This window comes from Struthio camelus, chromosome 4 (assembly GCF_040807025.1).
Source record: "Struthio camelus isolate bStrCam1 chromosome 4, bStrCam1.hap1, whole genome shotgun sequence".
NCBI lineage: Eukaryota > Metazoa > Chordata > Aves > Struthioniformes > Struthionidae > Struthio > Struthio camelus.
In genome coordinates, this window is record NC_090945.1 from 22,292,950 (window position 1) to 22,320,507 (window position 27,558).

The 27,558-nt window shown below is 43.0% G+C and overlaps 1 protein-coding gene across 2 annotated transcripts in view; it reads right to left on the bottom strand.

Annotated features, from left to right (window-relative positions):
* The window catches only part of UGT8 (UDP glycosyltransferase 8), a 46,718-nt gene that overhangs the window by 12,627 nt on the left and 6,533 nt on the right, over positions 1–27,558 (bottom strand). For both annotated transcript variants that reach the window (XM_068941769.1, XM_068941770.1), the window contains exon 2: positions 15,421–16,244. In XM_068941769.1, the coding sequence (XP_068797870.1) occupies positions 15,421–16,244 (824 nt within the window). The remainder of the gene's footprint in view (positions 1–15,420; positions 16,245–27,558) is intronic.

The following is a 27,558-nucleotide window of genomic DNA, read 5'->3' on the forward strand; positions in this document are numbered from 1 at the left end:
GCGCCATGCCTGGGCTGTAGAAAACATACTATCGACTTCTCAGGACGAGGGTTCTCCTTGCATATATTCACGTAACTCCTACCATAACACAGCCTTAATTAACTGAATCACCAAGCATTACTAAAAATGTAAGAGTTAAGTAGAAATAAGAAATGAAGAACAGGGAACTTATATTCTCTCCTCGTAAAATCAACCGAGTTAGGGACCCGAACGCGTCCGTTACTCTGATTCCTGTAGCTTCTTTTAATTCTTTAACAGCTTTTTTATATGTGTGTTCTAAATTAAAGTTCTAATGAAATTGAATTCAAATGACTGGTACTAGCTGGCCTTTGGTTTATACATAAAACAAATTTGTAGATATATATATATATATATATATATCTACACACACACCCCTCTCTCTGAATATCCTGGTACCATTAGCTGAGCCACAGTACAAGAAACAGTACTTCCCTGTCCCTTCCCTGTTACTCATGTGAGCTATAAGACATATAGGGGAAATTTGCAATAGATAAAAAGCAGACTATGATCTTGTCACATGAAAAGACTTAATACTTTATGAGAATTATTACTACGGCTACATTGAGCTGGTTTCAGAAACTGCACTTGAATTCTTGCGCACACATTGCTAACATTTACTTTTCAATATAGCCAAAAACTGTGATACAAGATTAGTAGGGAAAAACACACAGATTTTGAGCTAATCTTGCAAAACCTGAATCATGGACGAGAACACACTGACACAATACAGTAACTTCTTTGCCTGCAGTTCCAGCATATTCAGCCACTCCTGTCTTCGGTCACCTTTCTGCCTCTTTATTCCTTTGGAGCATGTTAGCCCTAGCGCTACAAGTGTCAGCCCCACGAGGTCTTCTGCAACAGAACAGAAGCCAGAGAAACCAGCTTTCCTGAGCCCAGCTGGAGGAAGAAGGTGGCACACGGTGAGTTATCTCATCAGTTATCGAGCCACATAAATTACTGTGACGTGCACTAAATAAAGCACAAAAGAAATCACCACTCACACAGAAGGTTTCATAGATACCTAGACCTCTCCTATACGAACGCACCCTTTTTTTTTTTTTTTTGACATGCACTCACACTTTCGACCTGTGGAACATTGTCTTCTGGGTGCCTTTTCTTGTCGCGCCCGACTACAGCGGGGAGTCGGCGAGTCCCTGCAGCTGCCCGTGTTTACAGCGGGGCATCCCCTGCCTTTTACAGCCCCTCCCTTCCAGCATGACATTTACTTCTTTTGGCCACACTTCAACCACCCATGGTCAGTCCTCGCCGCTCTGTAAAGTCAGCGTGCCAGGTATTAAACAAGCGGTGCTTTAAGCGGGGAAAATATTAGCGTGAACTTTCCTTCTCCCCCTCCAAGACCGTTCCTATCGGTTTGGCCATTCCCACCACACGCGCACCCCCCCAAACCGGTACCGCCTCTAACTTAAGCCAGCTGTGTGTTTGGAAATCTCGTTTCCAGAATCACATCCTTGACGCTTTGATTTTTTTTTTTTTTTTTAAACAAATCTCAGTATTTTCCAGTTTATAACAAAAGAGGCCTCTGCCATCCCCCGCTAAGTTTAAACGTGTGAAGACTGCAAACGGCCACATACTGGCTACAGACAGAAGAGAAAGTACAAGGAAAGTCTGAGCTGACCCTGCCTGACGGGGCAGCCAGCCCCCGAACCCACCCCAGTGCTGGCAAGCTCTTGGCAAACGAATAGTGTTATATACCATGGCTGTATGACCAAATAGTTACAGTGGTAATAGTACCATTACTAAAGTGACTTTTTTTTTTTTTGGGGGGGGGGGGGGATCAGATTTTCTAATGTAAGGGAGGAATGTTTAATATTTGACATTACAACTTTTCAGGCGTAAACCTATCGGAGAGGTCTACGTGTGAGGGAGCGTTGTTATACGGAGAGCTGCGTTACTGAGCCTTCTTCAGGCTTTCTCCAAACCTCAACCCAACACAGATGCGAGAGGGAAACTCCTCTGCCTTTCGCAGTCAATTCAAACTCTACATGTATGTCTCAAAGATCTCCTTTAAACGTTCACCTTTTTCTGTCACAATAGCCAAGCACTTGCTTTTTTTTTTTTTTTTTTGGGGGGGGGGGGGAGAAGAATAGGTGTTCGCAGTTTCTGTTGAGCAGAAAGACCCTTGCCTCAGGTCCTTCAGCTCCTAGCGCGGTCCGCAACCGCAGACAGCGTTGTCTCCACCCAGGTCACCTGGCAAACCGGGAGCCGGAGCAGAAGCTTTAGACAACACAGACCTCCTTTTCCCTCCTTCCAAACTAGGGATCAAAACTGAAGCAATTAAACCCCCAAACCCTGAAAACCTCCAGAAGATTCTCAAAAGAACCAGCTGAAACTGAACTGGATTTCTAAAAACTTGGATCAGGCGCTTACAAAACCTTTTAGTTGAATTTGGTTTAAAAATGGCACAACAAAACAACTTCCACCATTTCTTACAGCCGCTGATCCTTTTAACTGACACTCAGTCCCACCACTAGCAAATAAGAAACAATAAAGCAGTACATTTTTTTTTTGGGGGGGGGGATTTAAAGTCACATTAAAAATAAGCTGATACTAAGATGTATAGTGGGGCTTTCTGGAAATGTTTAGGACACGTATATATAGCTGAAAAATCTTGGGACTGGAGAGATATTTAAGAGGATCACCTGAACTAGGGAGGCTATTTTCTCCAGGCTTTCTTGGTCAGTGGGGAAGCCCGTCCAAAGGATGAATCAGAGCAGCCAGTCAGACACTGCACCTCACCACCACCACCACCACCTCTCCACCAGCGGAGGAGGAACTTGCAGCCCCCTCTTACCCATACGCGAAGCAGAAAACCTGCCAAGTCGTTTACTACAGTTAATAACTCACAGCAGTTAAGCGTAAAGCAGATTTTGATCATCTTTCTTCTCATCGCCTCACAAAACTGAGGTTAATTGGAGTGACAAAAACTTTAAGCTGTTTCCATTTCTGTACTTCTAACTGAATTTTGGTTTTCAGTCGCATGCAGCTTCCCACGTGTATCCACAAGGAAACGCTACCGCCCAATAAACACAAACTCGTTACCCATCATTTTCACTCGAGTTCAATGAGGAAGCCGCATCAAAGCATTTCATACCTTAGCACGCAGAAGGGCGTAAGAACACACTCCAAGTTGGGCTAAACCCTGCCAGGCCTCTACCTGCTTTCACATTAACTTCCATGCAAATGCAAATGTGCTTTAGGCAAAAATAGTAGGAAAGTGAAACAAAGGACTAAATCAATGAAAACTTTCATTTGAAGTTTCCTTCTTGTTGATTCAGATCACTAGTTAGTTACTCTGACTAACTGACGCCAGAAAAATAAGTTTCAGAAGAGGTACTAACTCATCTTTAAACGTACTCCCACATCAGATGTACTTTCTAAACCCTTTTAAAGTGATAATTTAATTCACTTATGGGTTTTACAGAGACGTAGGACATTTGCACAGACCAGGCAGTCAGTCAGCTACTACTCCCTCCCTTCTTTTAGCAGGAAGCTTTCACGCGGTCTTTCGGCCTTGTGGCTGTTTTCATCTCTTTCAGAAGTTAAACATTTGTTTTTAAAAACATTTCCTTGAGCTTGTTCACAGACGGCCTAAGGAGGCGGCGTCTTTTCCAACGTCAGTAATACTTGTTGCAGACAGAGCTTTGTACCGGAGCAGCTGTTACGACCTCGCTTTGTTCTCTTCTCCGAGTTATCCATGAGTAATGATTTCTATACGGCACGGCGTTACTGAAGAGCGAAGGCTTCTCAGTATGCGCTAGCCTTTTGCTGAAGTTCTCCCTCTGCTCCTACAGGGAAGGATAAGCACTTATTGATCTGTCTGCTATTACAAGCGGGAGGGGAGGGGGGGAAAAAAAACAACCTTTTTTTTTTTTTTTTTAAATCATTTTCAGACAAGAATGCTATTGTGCTGCCACCACTGTGTGAGCGTTGTTCTGTTCGGGTTTCTAATTAGCTATTCTTAGCAGGCCGAGATGCTACACGCACAGCTGTGACTACAGAGCGAGGACCCAGCTGGCAGTAACCAGTGGTGCCTAATACTGCGCTTTCTTTCAGATAAACAAAGTGCACAAATACAAACATAACCGGGTTTAATACCCGAAGCTTCCCCTGTTCAGCTGCTAGATTGAAACGCGTACGAGCACAAACGTCTCTCCTTCGAATACGGTTGCAGACCGTCGTCCTCCAGTGGAGGGCACGGACCCGCTGCGCGACTGCTACTACAAAACGCTGCTCGGAGCGGACAAAACCAGACCTGATCTCCAAGCTAGCGATTGGTAGAAACTAGATACTCACTGACAACAGAACAGAAAGGTATTCAGACAATAGCTCTTAGTGTCCTAACTTTTCGGGCATCTTCTAAACAGTACTTTTGTCAGCTAAAGCATTTAAATACTGTATTATTCATACATTCTTGGCCTCATTTCAAATTTTATTCAAAAGAGATGTTGCAGCACAGGGCAGTTAAAGCAGATGAACAACACGGCCAGATCCTCACCTTCTAGGCGTCTGTAACCTGGCTCAAGGCAAGGAGGGTTAACTACACGCGTATCACTGAACAAACAGGCTCCTGGCTCATAATCTCAAAGTTATAAAATAATGCGTCACAGCCCGCACCGAGCCTACCGCCAACCCAAAGGGACAACACCGACGTTTTGGGCGCAGCGTGACGTTCGTATCGACCTGCCGATAGTTTGTCGATCGGCTCGTTTGCTGTAACGGGCAAAGGACGCGAAACCCCAGAGCGAATATCCCCGTGCAAGGGGCAGCTCGCCCCTCCCCGAGTCAACAAGTCGGGCTGCCTGCTGCCTCCGGACAGACGTTCCCCGCTCCGAAGGCTATTCGCCAGCTAACCAACTCCTGCGTTTCTATCACCTCTCTCCTCATTCAGTCTGCTGTTCGAGACTAGAAACTGCAACTCCTAAAAAAAAAAAAAAAAAAAAAAAAAAAGCAACAAAAAAAGCAACTTTTCTTTTTAACGCTCAGTAAACGTTCGACCTTGGCTTCCCTAGAGGTACTGCTGTCGGCTGCACCACACGGCACGAAGATGCTGATAAACCTCACGCTATCAATGAGGGCTCCCATATGCAAAAAAAATCCATACGTTTCACAGTCACTTTTTCCCCATATTTTGTAGTTTATATTGGCGTACAATAAGACGATTCCAACAGTAATGCCTCGGATGTACCAAACATATTCAGTTTATAGCATCAGACTAAACTCTTCCGTTTTCTTTCTGGCTGAAGCCGTCTAAGTTATGCTAGCACTCACAGCTGTGAAAAAGCAAAACGTAAGATTTGATAAAATTATTTTCAAATAGGTCTCCAAACAGTATTAAGTGCACTATTGTCATATTTCACCTAACAATGCTATTGTTGATAAAGTGCTGCTTTAAAAATATCAGGCACAGTTCAGCTTCACTGAAAAACAGATTCAGCGTTTCCCCACTATGTTTCTCAACAATTAATTTTCTGGCATATACATTTGCCTCATCAAAAACGTATTGGAGAAGTGTTTTTAAAGCATAAATTAATTTTTAACATCTAGAACGTTTAATTTTTGCTGTCGTCGACCTTTACCACCTTTCCCCACTTAACATCCAATACTGAAACAAGTTTTTAAATTCCATCTAACTGGAGAGAGGACTAAAATTCAGACTCACAACATCGGTTAAGAAATACAGGACCACAAGGCTTTGCCTCGTCTCCTGTACCTCAGCTGTCCCTAGAACTACAGAGATATCCAGCGAAGCCTCCAAGCGCACCTTCTACTCTAAAGCTAGAGGTCAACTAGAGAACTGCTGCGCAAGTACTTCCCCGATGCAGCGCTCTGCGTTAAAAATCCAGTACTAATTGGACCTTTGGCAAGCACACCAGGAGAGCAAGCTGGCTTTTCAAATGACTCGAAGGGACTTGAAAATTTAAGGCTCGCCCTTCAAAAGAGCTTATTAAAATGACTGCATATTCGTACAGTACCAGGTGCAACACAGGTATCCTCAAATCCAGCATTCGTTTAAGAGATCTGGTTGGCGTTACAACAGAGGAAATATTCTCTTAAGAAAAAAAAATAAAACAAAAACAAAAAACGAACAAAAAGCCCACCAACCCTAAGCAGGAAGCCATGTCAGATAACTTGTAAGCATACACAGAAAGGTTTGGGATTTTTAAATGTAAATGCAAACTGAAGCTTTGCCGGTCCTCTACTATACAGCTGCCTACCTAGCAGAAAACCTGTACAACTAATAGTTAAAAAAAAAAAATCTTTTAAGTATGGAGAACTGTCTTTACTTATTCCACCTACAGAACATGGGGTCAAATTAAATCCCAGCAACCACAGCAAGAAGAACAGAAGCGGAAAGAAGCTGAATTTTAAAGTTGCAGATACCGTCATATAACCCTTCCATAACCCACGTTACACGCGAACTTAGGTAGGGCGTTTTGTCTCGCGTTGTGGCTGTGTGACCCCTGTACTCTGTGGGTGCAGTGAGATCTAATTCTAACCTGCAGCTTTAACTTAATAATAGGATGTTCCTCTCCCTTTCTTGTTCTTCCAATATCTTTCCCCAGGTTAAGCAGCTTCTCTCTCCCTTTGGGGTTTACCTCCTCCTTTCTCCCTTGTATTTAAGGGGCAGTCATCGCCCCGTCTTTGATGAGCATACAACCACCTGACTTCTGAGTCTACGTGCAAGCAGCAAGGTCTCGCACCCTTTGATAAGCCCTCCCTAGTCTTCCCCACTCCTCCTCCAGTTGGTTGGGGTGGCCAGAGCTGTGCTCAGAAACGCTCCTGAGGGGCCTCCATCGCTCTAAGCGTGCTGTTAGGCACACAAGGCCCATGCAGAGAATACCGGCCTTACCGGGACCTCAAATCAGGGCAGCCGCCGTCACCCTCAGATGTCCTGCTCCCACTTTCAGAGCCAGAGTATCCGATCCTGGCACAGACAGCTCCCCCCAGCACTACGCAGCCTGCACGTACCCGGAGAAAATTCAGGACGACAACTGAGCGGCATCAGTTGGCAGCAAAACAGCACGGAAAAGTTAATATTCAGTTATGAAGGTGTATCACAGGAAAAAAAAAAAAATCTTAACCACGCTACCTCCATGCTGCGTTCTACGTTAGTTCCACTCAGGAGCAAAAAACAAAACAAAAAATACGAGGAAAAAAATCACTAACAACAATTTCTGTTCAAAATGCTGCTGTGATCTAAGACAAAATTAGGATTCATCAGTAGTGGATCAGTCCCTAAGTTGGTAACCGTAATATGGGTAACGTACAAATCACTGTTTTGCCCTCCTCAGAAGTTAGGGACTGCTTATCGTGCTACTGGTTAAGCAAGGTAACAATTTGGATAGTCTCCTCAAAGAAAATTATTTATTGCTCTGGTTCACACCTCCCTGGAGAAGGGAGGTTCATAAATTCACTGTCAGGATTGCTTAGACTGGCTAGAAAACAAAAAGACTTAACTATTTCAAGACATTGGCAAAGCAAATCAGCTGAACCTGGGCACTAAAAAATTGCTGTATGCCAAGTTTTAACCAAATACTAACTGGCTCCCCTAAACTATGATTTCCTTGAAGGTAAGGTTTTAACGAGAATGACGTTATTTGGAAGATGGATGCATTTATTACTCGTTAAAAAAAGCAAAGAAGCTGAAAATATATTACTAATTTTCCCAGAACTCTTTAAAAGATCAGATAAAAGGTGCTTGAAACCACATCACTGAAAAATGTTATGTACTATTTAAGCTTCTAAATTCAGTAATAAAACTACTCCCGACAGAGTCCCGTCTCTCCCTCGTCCTTCTCTCCTGTCCCTTCTCAGGAGTCATTGATCTCTTCTGGATGACCCTCCTGCAAATTCAGATGCTTCGCTACTGTCAGCGACGGATGTCCTCTGAAGCTCTGAACGTGATAAACACCTAAACACATTATCATCTGAACACACAGGTTACCTACTTTACTTAAATAACCTTTTTTAAGTAGCTAGGGCATCTGACAAAAAGAAAAGTTGGCTTAATTACAAAGATTCTTTTTCTAACAATAACATTGGTAGTTGGGCTTTCCGCTCTTAAATGTCAGTTCAAAATACACCCCAAACAATATGAACATGCCCCAAACAATAGGAACATGCCATCCAAACTCAAGCAAGTTCCAGATACTACAAAAAAACATACACGTTTGGAAATAAGATCTCATCTTTTGTTTCTATATGTTACGTTAGAAATTCTCCTGTAATATGCTAAAGCAGTAGACTACGGAAATAAAACTAGCTGATTATTTGTCCTACATATAGCTCCATCTTAAAAAGCCTGCAAGTGACACTCACAGATAAAGCATAATATACTACCGATGTGAATAGTTTTTGTGACTTGCATGTTTCAACATGAAAGCGATGAATTAGACTGTTTTAAACCAGGCAATCCGTTTACAACGGTAGCTTATGCCAGCCTGCTTGATCTTTTTAAATACAGAAAAATAGGAAAACAACTTCTGTCAATCTGACTGAGGAATTTGACCCATGCAACACTGAAGGTTTAAGCCTGGCATTTTTCTATTCACAATACATACAATCATTGGTGCTGAAGAAATAATGACCCTACACTACTATCTGTGAATCAAGTAAACTTGTTTTTTGATGGACAGCACAAGATCGCTAAAGATTAGGAGTTGATACTCCTGTTCCTAACTTTCTGAAGAGAACCGGCATTTCTTCCTCAGAGCGCTGAACGCCAGCTTAGGTTAGGCATACGTACTAGGAGGACCTGCCTCCCTGACAAAGTTTCGCTAGAGATATGAAACGGCCTTTGGCCGTCCTTTTCCCCATATCTTGCACTATATGGGTAGATGCCGAGTCAGGTATCTTCCCGAATTTAAAATGCCGCAGCATAGCCAAAACAGACACGCTCCATCCATTTGGCAATACTAGAACATCCGAGACTGAAGATTATGACAGGGAAAAGGTGATCGTTTTTACAGCTGTAGGTATTTGAAGAGCTCAGACAGTACTCACTTGTGTAGTAGAGCATCAGTAGTCGGTGGTGAGGAAGTTACGTGAAAACACATTTCAAGGCCAAAATACAGGACTATACAATAGAGCACAGAATTTATGCAGGATCCCATAATCTCTCTCCTAATCCTTCAAAGACTTCTCACTTCCCCAGTAGACAAAATCGCATGCATTTTAAAGCAGCTCTAGAATTGCTTCATATCACCAGAAATTTACTGTCAAGAGTAGCTCTAAGAACTATTCCCTCCAGTGTTGAAGAACCAAGATTATGGTGCTGTGCAGCATGCAAAAATCTATTGCTACAGTCTTCAAGGGCATACAGGAAATGCCCTTAAATTTGAATGAAGCAGCCTATCTGATTTAAGAAATAAATAAAGTGTCTCCTTATTCTTCCACCTTATTTTAAAGATAAGTAGCAACATCAGTTAACACCGGTCTACTAAACAACAGGCAACTGTCGGCAAGCCTCAGAAATTAACACTTCTCACTGACGATATTTCAAAGCCACCAATTTGGTATGTAGATCTGGTTCGACCGAATGACAAGACTTGATAGAGAACAACAGGAAACAGGCAATAAGTTATTACAACTACTATCTGATGTCAACTACAGCTGAAAGGATTACTTTTACTTCTGAAACATGGATATCCTCCTTCATAATGTAAGTTTAGTTCTTTTACTCAGGTAGAAGGGTTAAAAAAAAGTCATTTGTTCCTCTTTTCATAGCAAGGAAAAACAGCATTCAATCCAAAACAAGCTCCTCAGGATCAGCATATACAGCAAGAACTCTGAAGACAGAAAACTTCACAGCTGCTCTAATCTGTGCAGATACACGAAAAGAAATGCTTGACTCACAAGCATTTTAGTTTCAGTGATTTTTTTTTTTAATATTAGCAAAGCATTTTAGTTTCAGTGATTTTTTTTTTAATATTAGCAAAGCTTATCTCAAGTACTACTGTCTCCAAACTGCAGGATCCAATCTATGTTTAAATGCAGGTACATAATCAATTATTTGATCTAAAGTCTTTGTGAAATACTGATTAGTTCCCTTTCTCGTAGCTAAGTTCCCTGATTGCTCTTGGTGCCCTTTGCCCCTCTCCCACTACAGACTGGGTACTTCCGGACGCTGGTGCTTAGAACACCAATCCGCAAGCCTACGTTTCTACACTTATTCAAGGACATATCTTATCATACTGATTAATGCCTAACTAACATATCAATCTATTCACAAGATATAAATGCCACAGAGCAGGTTTCCCCGTTGTTTCTTAAAAGATGTATTACTTTGAAAGTCAGTCTCATTCAACTTCATAGGACCCCTCTAAAGGGAAGGGGATGTAGACAAGAATAATAAAGAGGCAGAGCAGCCCCTTTGTCAGCTGCTGTTATCATTGGTTATCTGGAAAAGACTATCAGGTAATACCATATACTTAACAGTTTAAGTCAGTGATGACCTTAAAGACTTGGTATTTGGTCTTTCTTTAGCTTTTGACCTTTTAAGGCTCCTTCTACTCATGCTGTCCTCAATGCATTTAAAAAATATATTAATGCTAAAAAAAAAATCCCTCCTAGTACAATATCTCTATCTTATTTGTTTTCAAAATACACTAGTTCTGGAGTTATCAGTATAAACCCTGGACTCTGTCCCATACGAGTAAAGTTCTTATTTACTCACAGGTAACAGATGCAGCCCCGTTAACTCTCTCCTTGTTGAGCGTACACTACTCTAAATTAGAGGTCCCAGTGATGATACTGGTAATCAGCCCCAGCTTGACCTCCTCGATCGTTCGGTTTTCAGCCCTACAGCCCAGGGACCACCACCTCAGCTGGGGAAACCAAGCTCCAAAGGCCAGAAACCTGCTACCAAGTGAGTAATTGGTCTTGAAAAACCATTTCTCTGGGTGATCTATTGACACTGCCATTTAAAGAACAGTACTTAAGAAAGAATTGCCTTCTAAATTCAGGTATTTTAATCGCTGAAAATAGCACACTATCTACCACAAAAGACAACTTCTAACTCTAGGGTGCATCTTACATACACTGGACTTTGCTCAGTGATGATTAGCCACCCCATAATAGTGGACTAGAACACACAGGTTACATTCAGCTTTATCAGTGTGCGAAAAATGAACGGATCTGCAGCAAAGATTAGAAGAACACAGGAGAGGACATTTGTTAGCATTAGGAGTTTCAGCTACCTACTGACAAAACGCTTTGCTGGAAAAGGGAAGACTAAAGCTCTGCTGCCTTGGCTGAGGCGCCAACGCACCTTGTGCGGAGCGGGAACGGGCTCCCTGGCACTGCGGGCAGTGCCAGACACGACGACCTCCAAAAGCCCTGCTGCTCTCCTTGCCGAGCCTTGGCTCCTGCTCCCCGACACGCAGAGCACTGCGGCTGCGCCAAGGGACACTGCGCCAAGCGCAGACCTACCGCAGGGTACATCCCTCGCAGGAAAGCGAAAAGGAGGATCAGGGAGCAGTCTGATGCTTTCAGCAGTGGCTGGATACGTTACAATTCAAAGGTGCCTTTGCAGGTTGCCTACCGCAGCTGGGTGCTGTCTACTGCAGCCATAATTGCCCTGGAGTTCAGCACAAGCTAAAAATCATGCCCACTACATGAGTTAATAGCCTGACGTGCCAGGGCAATCTGCTGAACTCTAGATTGCGATGAAAATATGCTCTGGTGAGTTCAATTTCCTTCATGTGTTACATGCAAGATGCACGGCAGCACGCTGTTCCCACAGGGATTACAGGCTACATCTACCTACACTAGTGTAGGAGGAACATACACGGCCCTACACCTGCACTATACGCACTCCAGAGGTTTTCCTTTGGACCAGATCTAGTCTGTTCGCCCACGCTGAACATCCCTGCTAAGCATGTCACTTAAAGCCATCCCAAAGGCCAAACGGTGGTCTTACGTCTATAAGCTTCCAGTTTAACTTCCTGCAAAAGAAATCTAGTTTACATGCACTGAAAGTATAAGCCAAGGCAGCACGCAGTTAAGCGCAGATGACTGGGGGCTTTAAGGTTGCTTATTAGCTGAACACTAGGGCTTTCTGATTGGTTTTTATAAACTTTCGTTAGGTCCAAACAGAACCATAACTCCTCCGCCCTGCCCCAAAATAAGAAACTCTCCCTCCACAAAACAGGAACCGTTCCAGGAAAGCGACCGTTTCCCAGAGGTTCACTGTGGTCAGCAGCAGAGAGCAGGACAGGCAACAGCTTCTCCACTAAGCTGCACAGGGTGCTGCCGACTGCAGGACAGCGCCCGTCCCGTGATGGAGCCAGGGCGAAATCCCAGCTTTTCCCAGCCTAAGGGGAGAAGCAAGTCGTGATCCATGGGGCAGCTCACGCTTTGAGTTTATGCTCCCAGGAAAGGCTCACTCTCCTCATTTTTCTTGCTGCAGGGTTATGGAGTTTGTGGTCTCGAGAACCTGCTGTGGTTTTGCATCAGCTTCATTTCAGCATTGTGTGTTCAGTGAACGCTTCGGACTGGACAAAAAAGATTTTTTTCCTGAAACTTCCCTACCAGAAAAAAAGAAATGGACTAGGCCTGCATATAAGCAGTTTTTGAGAAAAGAGATCTGAACGGCTTGTGGTGGTAGATTAAATTTGACACCTGAAGCTATCCGCAGCCACATGCCCCTCTTTCCTGGTGAGGGCCTTCATCTCCGGGCAGGAACACCTGTTTCACTGATGAGACAGTTCCTGAAACATCCTATTTTTCAGCCCAGCACACAAACGCGAACCAATGCCACCTCTGGTTTGCTTTCACACGCTAGCCTAAAAGTTGCAGAAACTAATTTAGTGAAGGCTCCTGCCTTAGGGACAGCTGAAAACAGTAACAGCACCAGCCACCCAATTTTAATCTGCCACAGAGCAGAGCTACAGTTCTGAATTTTATCCAACTGTTCAGTAACAGGAAACTGATTACTCAGTATTTACCTGTAGTACGTACCACAGGAGCGCAATTATGCTTAACCATTTAGAAATAGGTAGGTTCTATGCTAAAAGATGAACCCTCCCACTTGGTCTCTTTTGTATTCATTCAAATCTTGCGCTCAGAACATCACAAGAATGAACTGCGCCCAATAAAACAGAAGAGAAGGTAAGTAAAGTCTCAGCTCACACAAAGTCCCAGTTTGCAAACAATATCGGCTTTTTTTCACATAAGTCTTTGCCAGCATGTACTCTCTCTATAAATCTGTTTCAAGGTCACTGTGTAACTGAGCCTGGTTACATAAAATATTTTACTTACAATTCCATCTTCTCACATCCTAGGATTTCACAGCAGGTTAGTACTCATGGTGCACAAGTAAATTTTGAAAGTACACACAAATACAATCTCAAAGGCTCCAAAAAACTCCCTATAGCAAAACATGGAAAGAATACTGCTCCTTTCATTTTCTTCCACCTCATTTTATAGCAAAGAAAATATCTGTTTCTTTTGGGGACAGTTAATTTTTTACCCTGAAGAGAACCTACAGAAATCAAAAAGAAAACGTTGACGTAGCACTCAAACTTATCATGCAACAAGGATGTATTTTTTGCCTTACAAAATACGAGAACAACAGTTTGGAAAATGAGCAGTTCAAACTCAATCCAGTCAGTAAGGTCTTCCTGGAGAAGATGGAGGTGAACTTTGTTTAAATAGCACAGGACTTGAGTCTGCTTTCTCAGACTATCTGTGTGTCCCTATTAGTTAAGGGACTTTCTAAACACAAATACATTAATCTACACAAGGGGAAAACCTGTTAGAGGAAAAACTGTTAATGGTAATCTAATTCAAACAACAGGCTATTTATAACTGGAAACCATTAGTGAAAATCATGTAAAATATAACTTTCTTTTTCTGGACTAGTTCTCTGAAGAATAATCACTAAAAGAAGCCATTTGTCTTCTTCTGTCATTACCCACATCTCTTATTGTACTGTCATGCTGCCCCAAAAGGGGGCTTAAAATTATCCTAAAGGAGCACAGAGACCTTGGAAGAAAATAAAAAAAAAAAAGAAAGAAAAAGAAAAAAGTTCCATGGAGGACTCTCCAGTAGCCAGATTACTCCCAAACTCCTGTTAGGGAATTCACCTTCCTGTGCAAGTCAGGTTACCCAGGTACATGTCCTTATTTGTGCTGAGGCCAGAAGAAGTTCAGCTGCTTCCCAGTTTCTGGGGTGACATACCAAGCAGTAGCATGTTATCACACGTAAAACTAATTTGCTCAGCACACTATGCAAGTGCCTGCTTTTTCATTCAGCCTGAATGTGTTGAACATTTGGGGGGGGGGAGGGGGGGAAGGACAAAAAAGAGATAAGGGAATTTGGCACAGCACTCTAAATCATGCAGCCCAAAGTACTGAATTGTTGGGTGCTTTCCAAGTTAGTGGAAAAAGATAGTGCTAGGTCAAAACACTACTGCCAGTCTAAAGGAAAAATACAGTTTTCCAAGATCAACTCTGAGGGAAAAACAGATGAAAAGCAGGTCCAGCAGGTTTTATGCAAAAAGCAGAAGCAAATCGTTGAGCTCTACTGATCTATCTTCTGGCTGACTGCTAGATAGGTAAGAGCCTATCATTAATCATTCCTGATTCAAGATCTATTCGTATATATTCGTATATATACACACACATAAAAGCATAAGTAACGTTATTTTCTGTGAAATTTTGTTCTGCCTGTCACTCATCATTGTACTGCTGAACAGAGGCATTCTCGGACACCAGGTTTCAAAAGCACATGTTGCACTGAAGTAATAAAATTTAATTATTAAACCAGAGGTCTTTGCAGTCAGGATTTCCGGACTCAGCCCAGCCACTATCACTATTTCTGTCTGAAGTTCAGTTTTACTGTATTTGAAGGCACTAAAAATTTATATCCAACTAAAGCCCTGGCGCCATTTATGTCAATTCCCATCTTCTCCGTTTGTTCACCTTGACACAGCTTCTTCATGCTTCATTTTAAAGACATTTTTACCTATGTAACCAAGGAAAGCAAACGCTCCATAAAAACACTAATATCATGAAATTACAGGTAGCATAACCTATTAATGGGCTTAGTTAGAAATTACAGCTGTAAGTTTCAAGACAGCAAGCACTGCCATTTTTTTCTGCTGTATCATTAAACACTAAACTCAAAACAAGAATATCTACTGTAACCACAAGAGACTCAGTTTGATGAGTCTGTGCCTAATAAGTGTCTCCCCTAACCGTAAAAGTACGCTTCCAGTTACTTCAAGTGTACTAAGCACACTAAGCAACAACAGAAGAAGTTTTAAAACGTCAAGACACTCGATCCCATTTGAAATTCACTGCTTAAAAACCACCACTCCTCACACAGAGTGACCCACATATTGTAGAAGTTACTGTAAAGCTCAGCAAACCTTACTTCTGGCAGAGGGCTGGCCGGTTTGGTTAGGATTCCTCCCACATAAACAACATTTGGTAGCGTGGGTCTTGGAAACTCTAGTGCTACATCAGTACAGAGCATCCACAGGCTGGATCCATGAACCAAGTCATACATGGACCGTTCTGGCAGAACCTTGTGTTTCTGCATTATCCTTTCATATTTTGGCAGAACCAAAAAATTGACTCCAAATCTTGAAATAAGATAAACAACAGTATTTTTAATCCTCTCAAACAGGTTCATGTGATCTGTGAGCAGCGAGTTAAATTCTGGAACATAAGACAGGGGAGCTGGAGCACCTACTTCTGCTGGATACCAAAGGCCAGTCGAAAAGACAGCGTATTTAACCCCTAAAAGGTGAGCTATAACAAATCCACACATCTCATTAGGATCTACCAGGAGCAGGTCAAATTTTTCCTGTTTCAGGACACGCATGAGGTTTTGGTTGCCCACAATCATGTCACAGTTCTTGGAATAGTGTTCCAGGATATCAAACAGTTCCAGGGCTGTCAGTCTCCCAGAGAAAATACTCCTCATTTTGGACTGGAGAAAATCATCCGAGGTGCTGCTGTTAAAGATCCCTGGGTAACGCTGAAGTCTATAGTGATTAGATGGAGGAATTTCTCTGCCCTCAGAGAGAAGAAACACTGTCTGGTGACCGTGGTCATGCAAGGCTGAGGCCAGAGTCTTGAAAATATAAAGATGGCTTTCAAACATAATTGGCGGCACAACAACGATTTTGGCAGCCCTCGCTATCCCAACAGCACTCCACAGGAGAATGAAAGCTGGAGTGTACGGCTTCATAGCTGAAATGAGAAATAAAAGCATTACGTCAACAGACAACAAATTTGTACGCTACCTGGGAGTTTAAAAAAAAAAAAGTTACCATGTACCATCACTAAGTGCGTCCCATGAGAGCTAATCACATCTCCCCATCTCAAAGTCTTCTTTGTAGTAGTCACAGGGAACAGGATAGCAGCCACTTGGCTTCAGAATGAATTTGGTAGCGCTCAGTGTCAAATAAAATTTGCCTTTTTTCCTCCCCTCCCCTCCCTTTCCACCCAGCTTTAAAGGCAGACAAGAGACTTCTTCCAGCACAGATACTGATTTAGCACTGGTATTATACGGCAGGAAAACTGACAAAGACAATGAAGTTGGTAACCTCCACCTCCGATTTACACGTGTCATCCAACAGCTATAAGACCTTAAATTCAGCCCTGAGAGCTAGATCCTGCTAGGGTTTGCACTCATTTTAAAAGCACAACTGTCCTATGCTCATTCTCTTATACTGCGTGAATTGAGCATTCCTGCAAGATGCTAGGAGGTTCAAAGACCCAAAGGCTAAAATCCCCTGTTTATTCACACACCAGACACAAAGGATGCACTGGGAATATAACTCTCCTTTTGGCACAGAATATAAGACACACTGATACATACGACTCAGTTCTTGCTCCCTCAGTTGGAGCTTCTAATATGCCAGTTTTGACTCTGTGGTTTGTTTTCACTGCAGTGAGAGCTGCCGCTCACGCTACTGTTAACACAGCTCTGACCAGTTCTACTCCAAGTCCTTGCTTGATAATTGCCCACAGCTTTCAAACTGTAACTCTCTGGTCTGGTTTAAGAATGTCATTTTTTTGCTGTTTTATTTCATAAGCCAATGAGAGTTGAGAATATAAACATCTGTTTAAAAAGTTTTTTTTTTTTTTTTAAAAACATTAATGCTGACCAGACACATGGAGATGAAAAGTTGAAGTCTGGCAAGAACATACTACCAAACAAAAACCAACTTAACGACCTCGAGCTTTCAAAAATTATACTCCATGCAGGAGAACAAATTAAATAAAGGGAGTCAAGAAGTTCATGTGTGTATTGCTGCCTTCACTGAAGGACCTATAAAAGTACTTGATTCTAAACCTACATAAATCAACACCTGAGCACATACTCACGCCTGAGTAAGATAACAGACAGTTCGTGACAGTAGTAGGCTTCTGGCCATAGAAGGGAGAACAAGATTTTTCCGCACGTTTTTGCGAGTATAGCCTATAAAACACTGTATAGGCCAGATGACAGGAAAGTGCATCAGAAGCAGCGGGAGGGCACATCAGAGGGCACATCAGAGCGCTCTTCAGTCACTCTGACCCTCTTAGGACATGGGGAAACCGGTGCAAGCCCAACCACGTGGTCCACTCTTTCCTTGTGCCAAACCAAATGCACATGGAAACGAGAGCCTGTTGCAGTATCCCTCATAAATAAGCACAACGGAAACGGATAATGGTACTACTCACAATTTTTGTTATCTTCTTAGAGTATAGTTTTATACTCCTCCTTTAAAAACTGAAAAAAAACTGAACCACAGAATTGGTTGAAATCTCTGCAATACCAACATATTCACGGGCTGAAGCAGTGTCCTGCACAGCATGCTGAGAAGCTTCACAGTTCCCCGGTGCAACACTCAGTTTTACAGCAATAACACTTTGGGGGAGGAGGGAGGAAGTTACTTTCTGCAAGAATACTTGCAGAAAGTATACTCGCAAGTGAAATTTTCATGTTACTGCATTATTGTCTGACATGAAATTCAGATTTTTAAGGTTTTAAGTAGCCTCGATTAGTGTGTTGGAGATCAGCACAGAACATCTCCTTCTCCTGGCAGTAACTAAACTAATGAGCAACCATATTCCTTCTCCAAGAAACTTGAAGAAAGCATTACAACATCACGCAGAACAGCTGTACTCGCCTCCTGATCTCCAAGTTTTTAAAACTATATAAGCTTTGAGAGAACAATGACTCCAATCTTGAGAAAAAACCAAGTCCAGTATTGCTTTGTTTCAGCATTTGTTAGGCCTCTAGCATAAGGGCCTGAGTTTAAGGTACAAGTTACCTTTTTAATTTAGGTGTTCACTTTCTTTGGAGACTTTCTAGAAAGCCGCATGATTCTGCGGAGCTCAGCCAGCTTCCCAGGAGCTCCCGTTTAAAGGATGCGGTAGAGCAGGGCCCCGCTAATCATCTGACCTACTTCCCATCCGCAGAACTCAGATTTTAAACTGTGTCACATAGTTACGCAAGTGAAAGAGCATAGATTTGGCATAATGTTCACGACCGGCACAAACAAGTCATGCTCAACCATCTTCAACAGGGCTTCACATCAGCAGAGGATCAACACCAGTGGAAGATACCACCAGATAAGATATGTTTGTTTTTAAAACAGGTTCTTCCATAAAATAGTCGAGAAAAACCAATTAATCAAACTGGAACAAAAAATATTGATTACATCTCCTCTTGCTATAAACGTTCCCAAGATATTACGTTACTGCTTCCGTCCACAACAACCATATTACACCACCACAAATGGAGGTGTAAGATTGGGAAACTCGAGAACAGTTAATGTTTCTAACAGCAATAAGAATCAAAACAACAGAAGCCTAAGGGCTAGTCATGATCTAACAGGCTGTCAGACGCAAGAATCACCATGCTCTCCTTTATCTCCTTATCTGACACAGGCTAAAAGCACATCATGTCTTAGGGAAGAGCAACATACAATACTCAGCTCTAAGACGTGTTTTCCACAAGTTAGGTTACGTGCGCGCCACCAAAAGCCACATGGAGTCACAGCTGCGCTTCCTGAAAGAGGCTACAGCACCACACCACCATTTCCTATCCCCACCCCACTAACCAGCAACGTCTTTAATAAGACCAGCATAAAATATTTTACTGTTTACAAAGCTACCACCAAGCACTACCTGTGTAATACTGTCAGCATAACGATGAGCAATTTACAGCAGTGAAATCTTCTTGTAACGCAGCGTATCAGTGTTGAAGAGATGACACACCACTCTTCCCTACAAGTCTGTAAGCTGTGGTTATCTTCACTACTCAGAACTGATTAAAAAAAAAACCCACAGGTTTCAAAATGCATCCCCCTTTCAAGGCAACCATTTTCCACAGGCACAGGAAAACATAGTCATACTACCTGTCAAACCACAGAGGTATTAAACACATGACACTGTTAGAGAGAAGCCTGTTAAGTGACGTTTTCTTTAACTAAGATGGCATTGACCTTGCATTGAACTAGGTCAGAGGCTGCACCTTTGGCAGGAATGCCCAGGACGAAGCCTCATAACGTTGTCCCTTGGCCACCCAGAACCAGGGAGCCTGAAAGGTTTGCGTTTGGCACAAGCGAGGGCAGTCCTACAAGCCCATTGACCTCAAGCATAATCCCCATTTTGCCAACGGGGGAAAATGAGGTAGGTGTTCCGGGTCATCATCAAGATAACAACGCACGACAATCCCAGTTCAAATAACATTTTCTTCCTTTGAAGATGCTTCGGATTTGCCTTCGTTAAAGAAGATTTTTTGGCACGTGAGCTGGTATGGAGTACCTTTTTATAGCAGAAGGTCCAAAAATGAAGAGAAAAAGGAACAGGAAAAAAAAAAAATCCAAACTTTCTCAAATTTAAAAGATTATTCGGAAAGTTATCACTGAATTGAAACCAAAACCATTCTCAGCCAAAAAGCCCTAGAACAAAAAGGAACTACGGAGAAAAAGTTAAGAGGTAAGGAGTGGGCTGTTATACGAGTAAAAGCAGCTCTCTGTAAACAGCTCAGCTATTGGAGTGCAGCAAGAGAAAGTTAAATATTAAAAAGCACTGGGATGTTAAACATTAAACCTATCCCAACAGCTTCTCAAAGTTAACTACCTACATGTTTCTTTTCAAATGAAAGAAAGAGTATGAGTCTTAACAGTCCATTACAGAAAACCAAGCACGCAGAGAGAGGGGGATGTTTTCAGCTGACCAAAAGAGAGCTCCAAACCCTGCCCCCCTCCAACACACCTTTTTAAAATAAATATTCTTCCAGTCACCCAGAGAGTCAAATTGAACCTCCGTTAACCAACCCGCGCACATCTCCGTCTGAGATGTGTCCAAAACCAGAACCTCAAGTAGTGCAGTGTCATCACAGCGGACAGTCCCACTCTTAATAAAAAATGAGCAGTTAAAGACAGAAATAAGCACACAGGATCTATTTTAAACATTGGAGTACAGGACAGTTCAAGAAGCAGATTGCTGCGTTACCTGATTTACAAAGACAGTTCTGCGCTGCCTATTCAAAGTCCCATTGACAGGTGAAAATGTGTTTGCCTTAGCTGTTATTAAACACAGTTTTATAGATAAAACGTGCTGTCCAACCTTCACAGGCTTGCAAACATTTCAGCTAAAACAAATACAGAACCAAGCGCTAGGAAGCTAGGGGCATGACCAAAGGCCTTGTAAGTGAAGCATTTTATCAAGCCTAGGAGGGCCTATGAAGAATAACTAACAAAAAGCACTTACAGTTAAGTCTGAAGTTGAAAAAGAAGAAAAAAAACATTCTGATATAAATCAAATATTCTCCTATATGCCTTACGGGATGGTTCGATAATAAGATACCCATATCCCAACCAAGTCTTAGGTGTATCTGCTATATGCCACTGGCATATAGCAAAAAGGACAAACATACAAAAAAGAAATACAAGCACAAAGGTAGCATAAATTCAAAATGGGGGAAAGAGTGAACAGGCCAAAAAGTCTTACTTTTATCTCTAAGACATTTTTTGAAGCAACAACATGAAACCCCCAAAACATTTTCTCCAAGATTTAATATCAGTCCACATACAGCATGTTTTCCAGGCATCAATAAGTGCTACAAAACGTAGGAAACAAACCAGCTGAACTACGTATAACAGCAAGAACTCAGAAGATCAAGGTACCACAGATACAGGAAGATTTTAAAGGTGGCATAACAGATGAGATGAAAACAAGACCACATTCTTCAAATTAAAAGTGCAAGTTTACTCCTAAACCCTTTAACATGACAATGGCAAACTCTGTACCTAACCTAGTAGTACTGCGTGCTGTACTCTACATATTCTGTAGGTAATAGAAAATACTTGTCCATAGTCCTTTAGGAGCACTACAGGAAGTCAGGTCTGCAAGGTGACTTCAAGCAGCAAACTGCAGTTTAAGATTAGGAGGCAACTGCTGCTCAGCAATCCACGTGGGCTGTAAGAGACAGGAAAGCAGCAGGAATTTGTGAATGTGAAAAGCCTTGAAATAGTGAACTATTACACTGCCTCAGAAGAGGCTCCGATATCAGGCATTGCAAAAACTTTGGATTTACGTTCTTAAGTTTCTCCTGGCGCAGATCTTGTTACAAATTGCTGAGGTAGCGTACACTTTATGATTGTTATTTTGTGTTGCAATGGCTTAGTAAGCAGTAAGATTTGGCTTTTAAGTAAGGGCTCCTATTTAAACCAAGTGATTAAACTGAAAAATCGCATGCACGTACGCAAAGAAAGGCTTTTTCACTTACTTCGTACAGTTTCTTGAACGACTACACTCTTGGTTATCCAAGAACTGAAGCATTTCAAAGAGTACAAAAATGTTATATCCACAGATAAAAGCGAGGAAAGATGCATAAACAGTATGATGTTGCTGTAACATCCATCAGAGTTACTAGGCTACTTACACACAGAGCAAAGGAGGTATAAAGGAGGAGTCAATGGGCTACGCAAATTTGTGAAACACTTTTCAGAAGCAACTTTTTGTTTGTATAACAGGTTTTATCAAACACAGAAGGCTTTTGCTTCAGCTTTCGTATTCAAGGGTTGGGAAAAAGGTTTTTAAAAGCCTTGCTCAAAAGCTATATATTCCAACTCCTTCTCAAAACAAAATTTCACATTTAAGTACGCAAATAATATTTTGAATAGACGTCTTTTTAAAAACTTACATGGTAACAGAACTCTTATGTAAGACATATCATCTTATTTAGAGGAGTCAGTAGTAAGATTTAGGTATAACACTCTTACTAGCACTTTGCCATCCGCTTGCTGAAAGAACTGCTTTAAGTGAGACTTCACAGTTACAGAAGACTGCTATAAAAACCTGAAAAGACTGCAGATTAACTTTTGAATCTTCATTCTGTGAATGTTGTTATAAATTCAAAAAAAGATATTAACACTAACATACTCAATTTTTTATAGAAAGTCATTTATAAACTACAGCAAGGCCCACAGGCTTTCTAGTGATAATATCGCAATATTGATAACGTCAGTCACAAAGAGATTTACCTGAGGATAAAGTGATTCAGGTCTAACTGTTTTCATAACATGAAGTATATGCTATAAAAGAGCAAAGGCACATTCTCCTTCACACAAATTACATTTCTTAACACTCTTACGCACTACAACTGAGCAACCAACAACGTTCAGTTAAAAATATATCCTTTATTGAACGTCAGTACTGTACCAGTACCCGTTTGCAAGATTCAGCCCAAGTAACGGTGTGCAAGCCAGCACAGGCTGTCTGAAAAAAAGAAAAAAAGAAAAAAAAAAAAAAACTTACAAACCACGTGTCTTTCACCTTACGCATCGGGGGATACAATTTGCAAATACCGATTTCCACATCGGCGTTTGCTGCTAAACTTGAGCGCCGTTTCATATTCTTCTGGGAGGCTTGGTGGGGCCTCCAAGCACCGCGCCAACAGACCCCCCATCCTTTCCGGCGCCTGCGCCCAAAACAGCACGGCGCGCCCAGCGCCGAGACCGACAACGCACAGCCGAACAGGCTACCGGCCACACCAGCTCCAGCAGCCGCACGGTACCGCCGACACCGGGAGCACCGGGCAGCGCAGCGCACAGACGCGCCAATGCAACAGCCCAGGCCAGGCCCGTGCTTATGAGTCCGGGCCTCGCGCCAGAACAAAGCCGGCCACGTACGCAGGCGGCGCCGTGACCCAGCCCTCGAGCTCCGGCCACCTCTGCGCCAAGGATTTAGGTCGAAACGCAACGCTTTCCGGACCGCTCCGGCCGTTTCTGCAGAAGAAGAACGCAACCGCGGAGAGGCGACGTTGGCGGGGCAAGAGCGTTGCCACACAGAAACCAACAAGTGGCTCCGCGTCGCCTGGAGACGCGGGCGCTGCGCTACGCGTTACGTTGCCGCCCCGGACCCGAGGCCCTGCTCCCACCGCGCCGCGGCCCTCGGGCGGGCAGCCCCCTCGCAGCGCCGCCTGCAAAACTGCAGGAATAAAGGGCTTTTTTTTTTTTTGGGGGGGGGGGGCGGGAAGGAGAAGAAGAAATCGTTTTACTTGCAAAGAGAGCGCACGCGGCACCGCGGCAATACGGGCTCTGGTGGAGACGGACGAGATTTCCGACGCCTCGGAGGCGCGCCGATGGTGGGACGAGGATTAGGAGCCGCAAGTTCCCAGCTCACCGGCGAGCGACGGCTGCCCCCCGCTCGGGGGGAGCGCGAGCCCGCAGCACCCGGGACGAAAGGCTGCTCCCCGCACAGACAGCAAAGCCCAGAGCAGCCCCGGGCGGGGGGGGGGGGACCTAAACATCCAGGGCGTTAACCTGGAGAGGATCCCACCTCTGCCTGGTGGAGACCAAGGCGCCTCCGCCGGGTGCTTCACCTCCCTCTGCTGGCAGGGGGGAAAAGTAGCCCAGAAATCGTCCCCTTTCCCCCTGGTAGCACAAGACAGACTGAAATACTGGCTTAACCAACTATCCAAAGGGGGGGGGGGGGGGAAAAACAAAAAACCTACCACCCCAAAACGCAAAGCCACCCTCCGCGACGGTCTCGTATTTGATAATATGACTCTCTAAAGAATAAGCTGGACGAAACTGCAGCGCACAACTTTCCGGTAAGCTTCACCTGTTGGCGCAACAAACGCGGGCTACAGTTACACGCGACCATCGCGCAAGCCTAAAACTTGCCTCTTAGATGAACCTCAGGATCTGAGGCAGTAAGTTCATTTTAAATCTATCCAACATTTGTATTGGGGTTATATTTTACCTTTTACAATAGGTTGGGATGATGCCTCATTTTTCACTCTCTGGTTTCAGCTGGGTACAAGCTATCTCTGTGCCACACCATCACACGGCACCTGGAAGCACTGAATGAACGTCTTTGTTCTGTTTCTGACCTCATCCTATAGCAAATAACTACATGTCCGTAAGTCACACAGAACCACAAGGTAAACTACAGCAAGTTTGCGACTTACTGCAATGGGAAATACAGCTTCCTTCAAAGTCAAAATACTCGCTCTAATAATGTTTTCCTCTTAATTCAGCCCGATTAAAATAATCGTATTACACAAGATCGTATGCAGTAACAATGTATACTCCAATCACACCCGGCTTGTGCGGTTCATCATTTCGTTCCAAGTGTGAATATTTACAGCTAGGGTTTTTTTTCCAACCAGAAAAAAAAAAATCAAAAATAAGTTGTAACTTTTCGCTTTGAGATTTCTGTTTTGTCTGGTCTAAAGTCCTTCCTAGTAAGATTTGTTTTTTAGAATAAGGATAGAAGTACTGTATATAACTGCTTTCCTCCCTATGTAACTTTATCCTCCTGGGCTCTCATTTTCAAAGCAAGACAATATCACCAGAATCAGAGAGGACACAGATCCCAGCAGGAGCCTTCTTAAAAGGTGCAGGCTTCATGCCACATGGCGGCAAGGGGGAAGAGACCCAATACAATGAAAGGTAGTAGTTTTCGAGAGAAAAGCCAAGAAGAGAAGGTTAATTTATGAATATTAACGAATAAAACAAGATACAGATCCAAAGGTTGCTGAAAGTCAAGATAAAGATGACTGTACAGCTCTAAGTCAAAGATTCGCAGAGGACAACCCGGGTGTAAAACCAAAACACAACAAAAACTAACCATCCAGGTGTGCATCAAGTGCTTGCACACGATGTGCACATGTCTATTCTTATTACGCTCCCCGGGACACGGGCAGCTCTTCCTCTGCCTCTGGAAAGCACCGGAAACTTTTCGAGTTACAACTCAAACACATAACAACTATTTAACGACGATTTACAATAGAAATATGTTCCCTTAAACACAGCCATATTGTAGACTATCAAGTTATTTCGATAATAAATAGTATAAAGATAATGGTAACAACGAAAGATCGACCACTTCTGAAGAAGCGCAGTTTGAGATTAAAATATTTTATTCGGCATCTTCCCATCTTCTTGACTGTGCTTTAATAAAAATAAAGCTAATGGATAAACAAGTAAAACAATTACCAAAGCAGAATGAGGTAGAGTAATTGAAGCATTTATCACCATGAACAGTTAAATAAATAGTGCAGTTTTAAGCTGCACTCCTTAAATGAGACACGGCCTGTACCAGACCTTTGAAAGAAAAATTCTGATAAGCATCAACTGTCCTTGGGTGAGTTTTCACATAAGCCCTCACAAGGTTTAAGCCAGCAGCTCATGTTTATGGACTTGCAGGCCCCACGAGCACTGGATGCCCACCACACTAGACTGGCCTATCTAGTCACATTGTTAGAAAACCTTTACATTTTCACTGTAGAGCGCTGCCAAGAATGATTTGTGCAAACAAGGCTTTCCACCAGCATTTTATGGTCACTTTTTCCCCCAAAGAATTCTGTGCCCGAGGACCAAAGACCAAACATACAAACACACACCTCAAGCTTCAGTTTCTGTGATCCTGCCAAAACACCCTAGAGATAGAAAATAACATTCTTCCAAGGACCAAGCAGGCTTAATCAAGGACCTAATTCTGCAACAAATCTTCCTCTGTATTTACAGCACGTTGCTGTCTGCGTTTTATTCAGATTATTGTGACCATCTCCCCCAATTTCCCTCAGGCACAGCACGTTTAGTTGAAGAGAACTGTAGAAGGCAGCATGAAAGATTCGGATCCTTTTTGCCAGCAGAGCATAGAGCAGCAGCAAGACTCACGTGGCCTATAGGTCACGTCACGAAGTATCAGCACTGCAGGCTTTGTGTAAGGGGAGGAGGAAAATATATATACACACACAGAGCCTCTCTTAAGCCATAAGAAAGTTCACAGCCAGCACTGTCTATGGGCTACAAACTATAAATACAATTTTGAGAGATCTCCTGAGGGCCACGAGGATCAGAAGCAAACCTGTCTTTGGTGGCTGCAGCCAGGCAGCAACCTGCCAGGACAGGGGTTTTCAAAAAGATGAGGGGACAAGAGTACATACTCATCTTTATCTGTGCTGCTCCGCCCTTGTCTGATCTTCCTGTTTAGCTGGGTAGCCAAATTCCTTGGCTACCCATCTGCCATTACTAACGGGAGCAGTGGCCACAAATGGCAGCTTAGTAAGCAAATTCAAACTGGCACTAGGAGAAAACTTCGTCACTGGGAGAGTAGTGCAGCACTGAAATAGGTTACCAGAGAAGTCGAGAAATCCATCTTTGAACGTATTCAGGACTTGGGGTAAAGGGGCACAGAAGAAAGGCCAACCTGACCTAGTGTTGCCCACAACGCTGTACTGGGTGGAATTTGTACCAGGCAACACCTGGTAACACCAGAGAACTGCCAAAGCCAAACACCACCTGCAAGCTCTTCATGGGCAGCAACCTTCTCAACAAAAAAGCATTTGAAAGAGCTGCTCAGGTCCAAGTTCAATGTCTGAGCACACCCATGCTATAAAAAGTACTTTCCAGCACCTGTTCACATCATGATAAGCTGGTAGAACTGGCTTCCCAAACAAACTTCTAAAATAGACATTTAACCTGCATATAGCATTACGTTTTCTAATAACTATCCCATTTAAAAAACCAAAAACAACAACAAAAACACTCTGAATCCTAATAACCTCAAGTGGACGCAACTAAAAAACCTCTGCTATGGTTCAGCAATGGCTGCTAACATAAGCGGGCAATCAAAGAATTAAATACCCATTTGAAAGGGTATTCTAGTATAGATCAACAGTATGAAACGCTTATGCATTGTGGCACATCTTACCCGTTTCCACTGTTATCCTAGTTAGATAATTCCCACATTTCATCTTGGGCAAAAATATTCATTCAAAATGGCAGGGGGGGGAGAAGGAAGAAACAACGTTATGCCTGTGAAACAGAAGAAAGTGCATAAACTAAATATATCTCAGTCAGTTCAACAAAAGATGTAGCCAAGAGGAAGGACCTACAGCTGCACTCAGCAGAGCCGATTCCCTCTCCAGACTTCACGAGCATCAGAGAAAGCCCACCCAGCCACCCTCTCGGTGGCCGCACTGCTGGGTTTGGCAGTCACAGGGCCTGCCAGCTACGCTTCCCTTTTTAATCTCAGAATTAAGTTATAC